The sequence below is a fragment of the Pelecanus crispus genome, chromosome 7, assembly GCF_030463565.1.
Source record: "Pelecanus crispus isolate bPelCri1 chromosome 7, bPelCri1.pri, whole genome shotgun sequence".
Classification (NCBI taxonomy): domain Eukaryota; kingdom Metazoa; phylum Chordata; class Aves; order Pelecaniformes; family Pelecanidae; genus Pelecanus; species Pelecanus crispus.
The window spans coordinates 14,019,712-14,032,472 of NC_134649.1; the positions used below are offsets into that span (position 1 = coordinate 14,019,712).

Sequence of the window (12,761 nt, forward strand, 5' to 3'; positions counted from 1 at the left end):
AATTTTTAGATTGTCTGCATTTTACACTCTTTTGATCTGCCTGACACTCCAGTTTGATGGTGGAAGCATATTACTATTTTATCTCATTACAATTTTCATCATTATGGATTTCTTCTGGTTTTGTTTTTTTTGTTTGGGTTTTTTTTTTTTTTTTTTTCCAACTAACTGCCTCCTGGTCAGAATAAAAAAAAATAGGATGGACCATAGTGAGTCACAACAGTAATTTTCTGCACTAGTACAACTGTAATTCCACTTTCAAATATGCTGTTCCACATGCACAGAAATTAACATGCCTTCTTTCCTGTAGATGTGGATCCTTCAGCACTTAAGTCATTCCTATTTTCTTCCCCACACCACAATAAGTTACAATTTACCTTCCAAAAGACCTACCAACAAAGTGACAGCACGTGACATGCTAACTAAATCTGAGTTAATGCATGACAACTGTCCAGGCAGTTGCTGCCAGACAAACAACAGACAAGTTTTCCCTGCTTTTCCTTTAGCAGGGTAACCAGTTTGGTTGCTGAGTGAAGGAGGGAGACCCAATTTTCACAGTTTGTAGAAACAGAATAATTTTTGAGGCACGCTTTTCTCTTCTGACTTTTTGAAACTGGCTAGTTGTATTGGAAATTATTCAGGCAAAGACAGAGACAGCCAGCCTGAGTTTGTTTTCTTAACAAAGCTAAAAACAAAGACACATTAATGCAATACTCCTGTTCTGCCTTCCAACATTTTTCCTCATAATACTGAAATCTGTACGTTCAAGGACAGAAGCACATCTGCTCTCTGACTTGCCAGCCACAGGTATTTCTATATCAGCATACCAGCACTAAGGCATTAAGCACTTTTCACAAAAAACACCTCACCCAAGGGTTTTCATTCCCAATCACAAAATACCAGGTGTGTTAATAAGCGTTTTCCCTTCTTAGCCCTTTAGTATGCTTTACCTGCTACATTTTTTTTGCTTCTCAAGATTACTTTTTCCCTCTATATGCTGGAAATAGGTAGAATTTACATAAAATCGTTGAGTAGACACCATTAAGCAGACATGTCCCACAGTGCTGACCTCAGGAATGTTAAAGAAAGATAGTCTTGGTGCTATTTATCAAGAGAACAACTGATTTACATCTGTAGCCCAGTTTGAACCACTCGTGCTAGAACTATTCACTTTGAATAACTATATATACATGCAATGAATCAGAACAACTCATTGACACTTCGTATGATGTAAGATAAATAAACAGGTTCAAGTCTACATTTTCAATAAGGTAAATAAGGACTGTGAATCTGTGCTTCTCTAGATCCAACAGGAAAATACTAAAAAGTAGAAGTAGGTTATGACTGCAACTTGCTTGTGCTCTCTTTTTCCACAGTCCCAAACCTTAAAGTTCTTCTCAACCAGGTACCATCTTCCTCCCCACTCCTGCAAAACACTGAGAAAGACTGCACCAATTCTAATGCTCAAGGAAATGGTTGTTTATCTGCAGTGTTTTCCCCTGAAAAAGGGGGGGGAGGAGGAGGGGGGGGAAGGTGGAACTAGTAAGATTCTTAACCAAGTTTTTCCGCAAATTCTTCTTTTTGGGAAAAACAGGAATTTCCAGCTAAACAAAGGATTCTGCCTAAAGACACACAGCCATCAAGATTGAGGGAGGGGCTTTATTTCAAAAAATCCTGGCTTGAAGGCCACATCTTGTACTGGCATAGGTTTCCCTTAGTGGTTGCCAATGGTGAGTGGTCTGTAGAGCTCACTGAAGGACTATCAGTGAAAGTTATCAGCGTCCTTTACATTTTCTGTTTCTTTCAAAATTCCAGCAGTATTAAAAAGGGCCTTTGTACACATCCTCTAGTCCTTCCAGCTACCTTAGCTGCATAGAAGACCCAAGATCTACACTCCAAAAATTTAGTCATACAAAAGAAAAGGCTCTAGATCTTTCTACAGACAAATTCGTGTTCTCCAAGTTGAATTCATGTCATTCATATATTGTATTTACTGGTGCTCTGTGTCTCTCAATGTATGCAAGAGAAATAATTCACTTGAAAGTGGTCTGGACAGCAAGTTTCTAAGTAATTTCATTCTTTTTACTGGGAATGTTGTAGGACTACATGTAATCTAATTGCCTATGTTGCATGTTCCTAAGACTACCCATAAAATGCAATTTTATGTCTGGGTTGATGATATTTAGTTATTTATAGATAGGTGGGTAGCAGAGTGCCTTTTGCAGTGCTCTTAGAAATGGTCATGAAGCAAAGCCCACATGCTGTCAGATGAAGTTGATGTTTCCATACTGTTCTAAAAATCACATCAAGCTCTACAGAAACCATGAACGAGTCTATTAACATTCTGCCATTAGAGCAAAGTCTGTGGATGTTAGCGAATTGCTCCACAAAAAATTGTTTTCTGTCTCTATGATTGCCTCTTGGAGATTAGTCCAAAGGGTGCTGCACTTTTTAGCAGAAGCTCTATACCAAGACTGATCTCAGCTCTTGCATCACTATTTCAGTCTACAGGTGCATCACGCCTGGACTGAAATCCACAGCATCAATTCATTCACCTTTACAATGTGCAGAGACATCATATGGCTGTGAAACGGGAGTCTCAACATCTGGTGTAAAGGAACAACCAGACCGAGTCAGCTGCAAAATGCTCTATGCTTTAAGACTTTTCCTGATAATGTTATTAAGTTTCTACGCAAGATGTGCAGCTCTGTGGATCTCAGCATTTGTCTTTTGTGGGAAAGCACGATCTACCATATTCTAATAATTCAGGACATCTAGGCAACATTATCAATGAATAAATGTTAGCCTTCAAAAACCAACATAATCCAAAATGTTTGGTGGGTTCTTTTTAGTGTGTTGAAGAATAGAAGAAAACAATAACCACAGAAATAATGTATTCTGTAGTATACATAAGTGTGTAACAAACATCGTGACTACAGGGAAAAAAATGTAGATGCTTGCATAAAGAACAGGATTAGAAGAGGTAATGAAATAACTGATGCTAACTATAAAACATTCTGGAAAGACAGTGCAGTATAGGTCCTCCATAGTTTCCTAGCAACAAAATTTTCTCTGCTTTCTCAGAGTATCGTGAAGTTGTGGAATCCTCCTCCTACACATAATTTGAAATCAGGGATGAAAACAAGAATGACCCATCTTCCAGACTAGAAGCAGAAAACTGTTTCAAAGCTTGCTGAAACACAGTTCAGTAACAAGCAGCATCTGTTCTTGGTTTAACTGTATTTTACTTGCATCTTAGACATGGTCAAAGGCTTAAATGTAGCCATCAGATAATCAACCCTTGTAATGAAGAGCATAACTCAACACATGGAAAGTAAGGAATCGGACATATTTTAAAATAACTTCAGTGACCACCAGAAGAATGAAAAATAATTCCCAAAGACGGTGGCAGACAGGAAAATGGTTTTGACTGCCACCTGTCCCCTAGCTTTCTCTAGACAGCATCAGAATGGGGACAAACCAAAAGACAATCCACTGCTTTATCCAGTATTTTACAGTTATTCTCTTGAGAAAAATTCTTTAAAGTTTATTTTCCCAACCTCAGGACAGAGAAAGCAGAAACAAAGTTCATGTTTTGGCTCATCAGCCTTACCCTTTAATATTATTAGTATCCCACCTGTAATGAAATTTAAAATTGCAAGTAAAATAAGTATCTAATTTATCAGGGCTTTAAAATAATAATGCTTAATTCCCTGCTTATTTAAAACAAGTGAGGGTCATGGCCTAACCAATAACATTTCCACACAGAATTTCCTCAAAAGAATTTTTCCACCAGCAGAATTAACAGGGCCATTTTCAATTTGGGAAGGTAGCTTTCATTTCTTTAATGGCTTATAATGAAAGGTTATGAATGCAAGAGTTTGCCAAACTACAGCAAATTACATACGTAACTTGCAAGATAGACATCCTTCTAAGCATAGGACAAACCATCATCCCACAAAAGAGTGGTAAAGTATCTTTAAAAAAAAATAAAAACAAAGATCACTGAAGTAGTACAAAACTATGAAATGCCCAGGCAATTCAAATTACAGAAAACCTTATTCTACGAGCAAGATGTTACTCTAAATGAACAGAAAAGTAACAACATCCTCTTGGCCAAAAAATGAACATGAACATTTATGCTGTTCAGTTCTCATAGGAGTCTTGTTTCTACACGGTAAGAGGAAACAGGACAAGTTACTGCTTTAGGGGAAAAAAAAAAGCAAAACAAACAAAAAAAAAACAACCAAAAGAAACCCAACACACACAAAGTGGGCACTACTCTGGCTGTGCTGGTTTTCTGTGCCTGTAAGCATAAATGTCAGCAAGCTTGCCTCCCAATTTAACTGCTCCTTCTTTAAAAGTTGCTGCCCTTGTTCAGTGTTGCATCAGCTCAAGGGAAAAGATTTTTATTTTTCCTTCTTCCTTTCTTAGTATGAGCAGTCAGAATTTGGATCAGACCAATAACTTTTCCTGTGCATCAGCCCACAGTCCCAGCCTATTTAAGCAGGTGAAAATATCAGTTTCTGACAAAATTATCCTTTCTGATAATCTACCAAGGGTAATGCAGTTAGGCACAATGTAAATTGCACAGGAGTACGGTATTTTTCTATTCTACTTTATTTCATTTGGGATTAAAATCTCATAAGAGCACCTTACAAGACATTGAGGCAACTGAAGCTAAATTTCAGTCCTAGCTTTAAATCTGATATTCCAAAAACATCACAGCATAGGTTAGCACCAGTACCAGGCTGCAGTCTCAGTCTGTGACTGCTTCCTCAGCTCTTCTTTTTGGAAAGTCAACATCAGACAAAGGCAGAACGTAATTCAGCAAGTCCAATGGCTAAAAATATGTCCATGCTATGGTAGGTATTCAGAACTGATGCCCTACTACAGTAACTTTTTTTTTTTAAAAAAAAGGGGGGGGGGGCACAAAAAATACTGCACTCTTCCATATTTATCCTCCCAACTGTGGTGGTTTGACACGTACATGCACTGCCTAAATCAGATGTTACAAAAATCTAGATCTTTGAATATCTACGAGCACATGAGTAAGAATTAAAGTAATGCAGACATCTTGTTCATTATCTGAAATCTAAATCAAATACGAAGAGTGTTTGTAGACCACCCATAGATGCATTATTGCAACTAAAATCTATTAAAAATGCATACAAAACGCATGTATGTATATGCATGCTGACTAGCTTCCAGATATCAGTAAGCATCTAAGTTCCTGGCATGACGAAGTTGTTGACAGAGAATGTAGTGATCCCTGATACCGATTATTCATGCTTTGCCAGTAATGGTGCAGATAGTGTATACGTATACATTACATGAAGAAAACAGACACCACAAAGAAATTGGAAAAAAAAAAAAAATCTAAAATCTGCTACAGTACATTTCATGAGTATATCAGCCTGTGGGAGATGCTTCTCTGTTTAATATATTCAGTAGCACTGCTGCTTGGATATGAAAGATATTATATTATAAACTGCAAAGCAAAATATTAGGCAACAATATTAGAAACACTACATCCTAGGGTAGACCTTATTTCAATAATGTTAAGAAATTATTTGTGAGAAAAAAAAATATAATCTTCATTTTTACATTTAGAACCAAAAAGAAGATGCAATCCTACCCATGTGTCTTTACAGTCTAAAACAGACAAGTCAAACACAAAGATGGTAGTGCAGAGGGGCTTCTGTTAGATTTAATAATGGAAAGAAAAGAGAGACTGCTTCCTGGGATAGGTTTTAAGGCTCAATTTGAAGGAGGAAAGCTTGAGTAGCAAAGCACAGAGGCAGCTTGCCAATCTTCTATTTAGCAGAAATGGATAACCTAACAGTTCAGGTACACCTAAGAGATACAGGTGAAAGCCTGTGCTCCACTTTTAACTTTAAATCACAGCTTCTCAGTACCTCAGTACCTCATTTCCCTCTCTCTGAAAGAGAGAAGTACTATTAACCTTATTTCACAATAGTCCTACGGTAGCTGGTCTACTTAAGTATTTAGAATACAAAAAAATTGTATTTGTACGAACATGCAAGCATGATTTTCAGACAGAACAGTGAAAAAACATGAACCCTGAAAACTCTCACAGGCAGATCTCCAGCACTCAGATACAATGAGTAGGCAGAAGAGGATTTCAGATACGTTCCATATGGGATGAAGATCAAGACCAGATGCAGCTGAAATGTGAATGGAGGAGTCATACAGCAATGCAGCCACTACAGACAGCATCACGTAACTGGGAATACATGCTACACATGGGAATACATGCTACACATGAGGCAGTTCCAATCGGCTTTCTTACCAGCTCCTCTGGTAAGTCATACTTGTAGAGATTTGTAGGCAAATGTATTAACTGAGCCTTGAGAAAAAACTGTTCCAGTTTCTAAATATCCCAACAATCTTTAGGTCTACCCTAGTGATAAAGGAAACAGTCACAGGGCTACCATCACAGAGCTTTAGCTTATAACAATGAATATGTAATTGCACTATATGTACTAAATGCAAAAAATAAGTAAATGATGAAATGTCAACTTTCTCCATGTGGAGTTTCATTTAACATGCACCTCGCTAATACATATAATGCTGTTAATAAACCTTTTGTGCTTTCCTCTGCACCAGTATTGTAATGAGCGGAAACTATGAAGTTCAGAGCTCCAAGCATATGGAATTTTCCAGGTCACATGTTAAACCAAGTGCTGGACTCTGCTGGGCAGAGAACATTAGAAGGAGAAAAATGAATTCTAACCATATGTTTTGAAATGAAACAATATGCTCATTCTGCTACAGCTGAAAACTTTAGTAACTGCTTTACAGTTAGCAGCAATAAAGAGGGAAAGTAATCTTGAAACAGCGTTTACTGTGGAATAGAAAATAATTACAGCACAGTAATGAGAATGCCCAATGTATGTATCACAAGTCTGACACAATACAATAGTGGTTAAGTTATACCATTTCCATCATAATATTTATTAGCGTGGTTATGCAAAGATTAAAAAAAACTGACAAGAATTAAAATAAGTAGGATTTGGTTTTCATTTTAACTATTCCATGCCAAGACTTTTGTCTTTCAGAGGATCATGAAAAATAACCTGTCCTTTTACCAACTGAGCTATGATCAGTGGCAGAGAAGTGTGACTATTCAGAGTTTCACATTTAATTGCGATTATAACATAGGTTATGAACTCAGGAAAACAAAGCCCACGCAGAAAATAGGGTAAGGCCAGTGCCTAGAATACCTTGGAAGCGCATGCACAGCTGCACTGTATCAGCTCCTTACGTGACCCAGAATACGCAGTACCAGGCAGCCCCTTTGCCACTGGGAGAACAGGAAGAGTCCCACTGTACACATGTCCTAATTACAGCGATTGTCATTACAAAGTCAGAATTTGTCCAGGTTAGAAATTACCATTCGAGTTTCAAGTAGTTAAGGACAGTCCAGAAAATTAATTAATTGCACTCAAATACAAACTTACTCAATTAGACTTAAGCTATTATACTCTTATTGAGGAAGCTTTTTAGCTTGCATTTATGCTGGTAAAAAGCAAACAACCACCAAGAAAAAGAGACAGAGAGAGACTAAACTCTTTCCAGCTCTCAGATTCTGTTCTTGGTGTGGTATCTGGGATTATCTTTCGTGACTTAATCTTGGCATTTTTCTGTTGCTACGTTGTTTATATCATGCCTGTCGGTTCTCCACATCCTGCATTCACTCCTCACAACAGAATCCTAGAATCACTTAAATGTAGATGTTTTTCCTTATATGATATGAATTTATACGGTTATAATCAGCAGTATTTGGAATGTCATTTTAAATTTAATGAAAGCAATTACAAGCAAAAGTCAGAACTTGTTTTCATGGAATAAAAAAAAAAAAAAAGCATCTTAACACTACAGGCCCAGGGTATGACAGCAAAGTGCCAAATTACTTAACAACTAACTTCACTCCAGAGATTGAAGATTTTTGTGTCTAAATTCAACATATCAACGTGTGTCTTCCAGGGCCAGAAATCTTGAGGTCTTCTGCGTCTTTAGGCTCAACCTGATCTGAAGGCAGGGGAGCATGCCAGGATTCACCCTAGAATGTAAAGCAAACTCTGGCTTCATTTTTACTACTGTAGTTCTAGTTCTTACACTTGGCATTGCACAGGATAAGCCATTACGGAAAAGAATTTGACAGGACCGTTTGAGTTTCGAAAGAACCCTTTGTTCAAAAACAAAAAAAATTTTTAGATGTTGCAGTATACGCTAACAGAGAAAGCCTTCACATTCATCAAGAGTGTTGGGCATAATCCGACGACAATAGATAATTTCATATACATGGCTTCAAAGCAGTGTCCAGGCATTGCTTTCTCCAGCAATGAGGACCTGCATGGTTTGGGGGAAAGAGAGTTACAGAGTAAAGAAACAGGTATCTGTGGTCCATAGCTACAGGCATAAGCCTCTGGGTGGAGATTGCAGAAATCTGCAGGTAAGCATTCAAGGCACTGGCTGGCTTTTAGGATGTGACATATCTATGGATCAGGTAGACCTATGAGGTCTGTTTTAGGATGACATTTGGTTCCCAGTTAGAAAAGTGCTCTTACTACTACTTTCCTGGGATTTCTGTGCTAGAATTCAAGTGATCTTGGGCAAGAAAAAGTAGAAAGGAGTAAAAGCAAAGGGAAAGAAAGTTCTACCTAACCTCAGACCTGAACAAGTAGCCTCAACCATCTGAATTAAGGGACGGCTCAGGACTGCAGTAGCCTATAGGACGCAGGGGAAGCCTGCGGAGTTCAAGCTATAAAGTTTTCAGACTCGGAGTTCAAAACAATCCTCCAACTTAGCTTTCATTGACCAAATAGCGCACTGTCCCCCTGAGCCTGCAAATAACGTGCAAACAAGCAGCAGCAAAGTTCACTCCTTCAGTATCCTTCCAGGCACTAATATCCAGTAAGAACTGACACTTCCCCGTCGGCCTCCACCGTTCTAATGACTAATTTTTCAGGAAACTGATGATGGAGGGGAGAGCTAATGAGAAGAGACAAGGCGACGACTGAAGGTCAGGGGAGGTGCCCGCAAGAAAAGAGAAGGAGGAAAAGGCAAAATGAGCGGGAGCCGCGATGGCAGCCAACGTAAAGGACCGTCGGTTCGGTCCGTTTTGTGCTCTGAAGTTCTGCCTCAGGAGCGGGCTGGAGCCCTCGGCGGAGGGTCCCGGCCGTCACCCCAGCCGCGCCGGGCAGCCCCGCCGAGCCGCTCCCCGCCCAAAGCGCGGAGCCTGGGGGGACGCGGCCGGCCGCGCGGCGAACTTGTGCGGCAGGCCCGGCGCGGAGAGCGTCCCTCCGCCGCGCCCCCGCTGCCTCCTCCCCTCCCCTCGCCGGAGCCCGCCCGTCTCCGCTCCTCCCGCGCAGCCAATGGCACTAAGCGAGGTGGCTGCATGTGGTGGCGCGGACCCGGCGCCCGGGCTGGGAGGAGAGGAGAGGAGGAGGCAGCAGGCGCTGCTCGCCGCTCGCTCCCGGCTCCCGCTCCCGACTCCCGGCTCCCGGCACCGCTCCTGCCAGCGGCGGCCAGCCGCCCGCCCCGAGCCGCCCCTCGGTCCCGCGTCCCCCGCCGCTACCCGCAGCATGGACTCGGACTCCGGGGAGCTCAGCGAAGGCGAGCTGGTCTCACCCGCAGGTAAGGGGGGCCGCTGCCCCACGGACCGGTGCCGCCTGCCCCGCCCGCGACGGGGCCGGGGGCGGCGGCGGGAAGGAAGGGGTCTCCCCCGCGCCGCCGCGGAGGCAGCTGCGGGCAGCGCTGCGAGGCTCGGCGCCGCGGGGAGATCGCCGCCGTCCCGCGGCTGGCGAGCAGCTCCCCGGCCAGCGGGTCCCCGCCGCCCCGCGCTAACGCGGCCTCGCAGCAGGGCCGGCGCTGGCAGAGGCGCGGAGCCCCCCGCTGCCCGGCCGCCCGCGGGGGGTGCGAGCGGCAGCCGGCTCCGCCGGCCGAGGCGGCCCGCGGGGGCAGGGGGGTGCGGCCCGGCCCGGCCCGGGGCTCCGCTCTGCCCCGGGGCTCCGCTCTGCCCCCGCCAGCCGGCTGCCCGGGCCAGCGGGGAGAGCTGCGCTGAGAGCTGCCTTCAACCATGGCGCGACAGCCGCTCAAAGTAGCGGTGCTGGCGTCAGCCTGATGCGTTGTGCTTTATATCCAGAGGCTGCAAAGTTTTTTGGGTTTGGTTAGGGTTATTTTGCTGTCGCCCCGGGACCGCAGCGGTCAGCCCATGTGCAGAAGGGGAGAGTCCCCCTCAGAGGCCAGCACGCAGGGCCCCCGGGCTGCTAGGCTTTTGTTTTCAAGTCCTAACTTGTCACCAAAAAACATAAAAATGCTGCTGACTGCTGCAGCCCGCATAGTTCTAAGATGAGACAGAAGAAGAAGAAAAAAAAAAAAAACCAACTCCTGCTGTTTCCCAATCTCCACATTCCCGTGTCCTACGCAAAACAAACCATCGCTGATGTGCCATAATCAAAGGCTGGCCTGCACAAACAGTAAATGGGGACAATAAACTTGTGGGAAATCCAGCATACACGAGGTAGGTTTGCCGTACCAGCACAGCATGCGTCCCAGCGCGGGTCCACAGGGGACTGCTCTCGGGCTGAAGGCCACCCCGCTTCCCCACGCACGTCTCCGGGTGTCTAACTCTTCTCCAGTCAGTGATGGTGTTACCCTGCCGTCAGCAGAGCTGCAGCGGTATCACGCACACGGCTGGCACCGATTACTGACGCTAGGTGCGGAAGGGACCCGTCTGACCTCCAGCTTCCCATGGTGGAAGTCACAGGCACCTTCTCTGAAGCCATTTAACTGGCATCAGACGCAAGTAAGTGCAATTGGAATGATGTCTGAAACTGTCCTAGTGATCATAATAAATCCAAACAGAAAGTTGCTGTGTTACATTACGAGATCCTCCTTGAGAAAAGACTTTTCACTGTGATCTGTCCAGTTTAGACGTGTCCTTTATCCCAGCTGGCACCTCCCCTCACGCCCAAAAAGAAAGGTTTCAACATCAAACAACATTTTAACTATAACAGGAAAAAAATGCCAGATATTTTGTGAAATATTTTAACTGCCCTATTAATACAGCAGTGATGAACAACATCAGGAAGTCATAAGATAAATAGGTGTTATCTTGTCTAGTCTCCCAGCAGAACAGGATTTTATAGCATAGTCTTAAATTCAGTTTTAAATATTAGGGATATTTACTCTTGCTGTCTTGCTTTATATTTTCCTACTCAAGATCTAGAGAATGAAATAGGAGTAGCAACAGGTCATAGAGCTCCTGATACTCATAAAGCTCCATTAGGCTGAACTTACTAACAAAGACCACCAACAGCTATATGTCTTCATCCAAATATTCAAAGCAGTGCTTGAAGCACAAGTTACAAACACTACATTTGTAGACAAATTAATGTAATATAGCTCCTGCCAACAACTTACTCCTGTTCTGAACAGGATTTTCTTTTAAGTAAATTAAAAATAACTATGCTTAGAGATTGCTTTTTATGTCATTGCTTGCTAGCTGTGCCAAGAGTTGATGTTCATTAGTCTCCTCTCCTCTTTTCTGTTCCTTCTTTGTACTAAGAGAATAAAAATCTGGTATTTTGACCATACATGGCAGATGCCTATGCAGTAGCATAAAATTGGAATAGACTGAAAACCTGGTGGTTTGTCCTAATCAGTTGCAATCATTTGCAATGCACTAAAGAATTACTTGCTGTTTGTATCCGCCATCCTCTTCCGAAAAAGACATTTTTGCTAGCTTTCATTTGGTCTTTTTTCCTGTACTCTGCCATATGTACAGTGCAGTATCTCTCTGTATGTGGGTGTTCAGTAGTCATGCTGTCAGTCACTCTTGCAGACACAGAAGCTGAGGGGTTATGGTGTGGGATTCAGTCACCACCTTGTTCGGAGAGGTGCCACACCCCACAAATCCCAGTGACCAGCGCATTCTGCCTGCAGTTTATAGGGCAGGCGGCGTGCCTCGGAGAAGTAGTTGGGATGAGGTCCTAGTAATGGTTCAATTCTGGCCGTTGATTTTAGAACGGCTAGGATCTTGTACCAAAAGTGACACCAACTTGAATGTTTATCTTACTCTCTTCATTACCAGTCCTCGCACTTCCAAGTTTGTAAAGCAACGACTTCAGCTTACACAGTTAAAACTCCTTTGTCCTTTAAACTAAAACTCCTTTAAAATGCCATTGTCCACTTCTTAGGTTGTCCAATTGTTCAAGCCCAGCTTGATACAGTTTACCTTATCACTAGGGCTCCAGGACACTAACGCAATATAGATGTTTAAACACATCCCATTTAAGGGTTTGGACTAGTCGTACAATACTTACTCAGCCTTTTGCTCTGTCCCAGTGGGACGGCACCCCTGCCATTCCCAGGGCTCACACAGGCGTGCACAGGACAGGAGGCTACCATGTACACCCCCACCATCTGCCACACACTCTTGGCTCCAAGAGCCACCTCGAGTCCTACTCCGAGATCCCAACAGCCTCATTTCCTTTAACAGCCCACTTAAAAACTGAGCCTCCAAGGAGGCAGAAGTATTTTTTCTGTATTTATTCTGAATGTGTTGTCATGATAGCTTCTTCATATTTCTTTGGTGCAAACAAAAAGCTCCTTATATGCAAGTAGTGTAAGATGTTAGCTGTACTTTAAAACAAACAAACCACAAGAAGCACCACACCTCTGCGCACAAGAACATCCAGCTCCACGGCCATGGTCTGTACAAGTCTCCTCACACC

General features: G+C 42.9%; 1 protein-coding gene across 1 annotated transcript in view; it reads left to right on the forward strand.

Moving 5' to 3' along the window:
- The first annotated feature begins 9,421 nt into the window (after positions 1-9,421).
- Positions 9,422-12,761, forward strand: part of TNFAIP8L3 (TNF alpha induced protein 8 like 3) — a 51,517-nt gene continuing 48,177 nt past the window's right edge. The window contains 3 exon segments of the mRNA XM_075713692.1: positions 9,422-9,463; positions 9,466-9,556; positions 9,559-9,660. Coding sequence (XP_075569807.1) covers positions 9,422-9,463; positions 9,466-9,556; positions 9,559-9,660 — 235 coding nt within the window.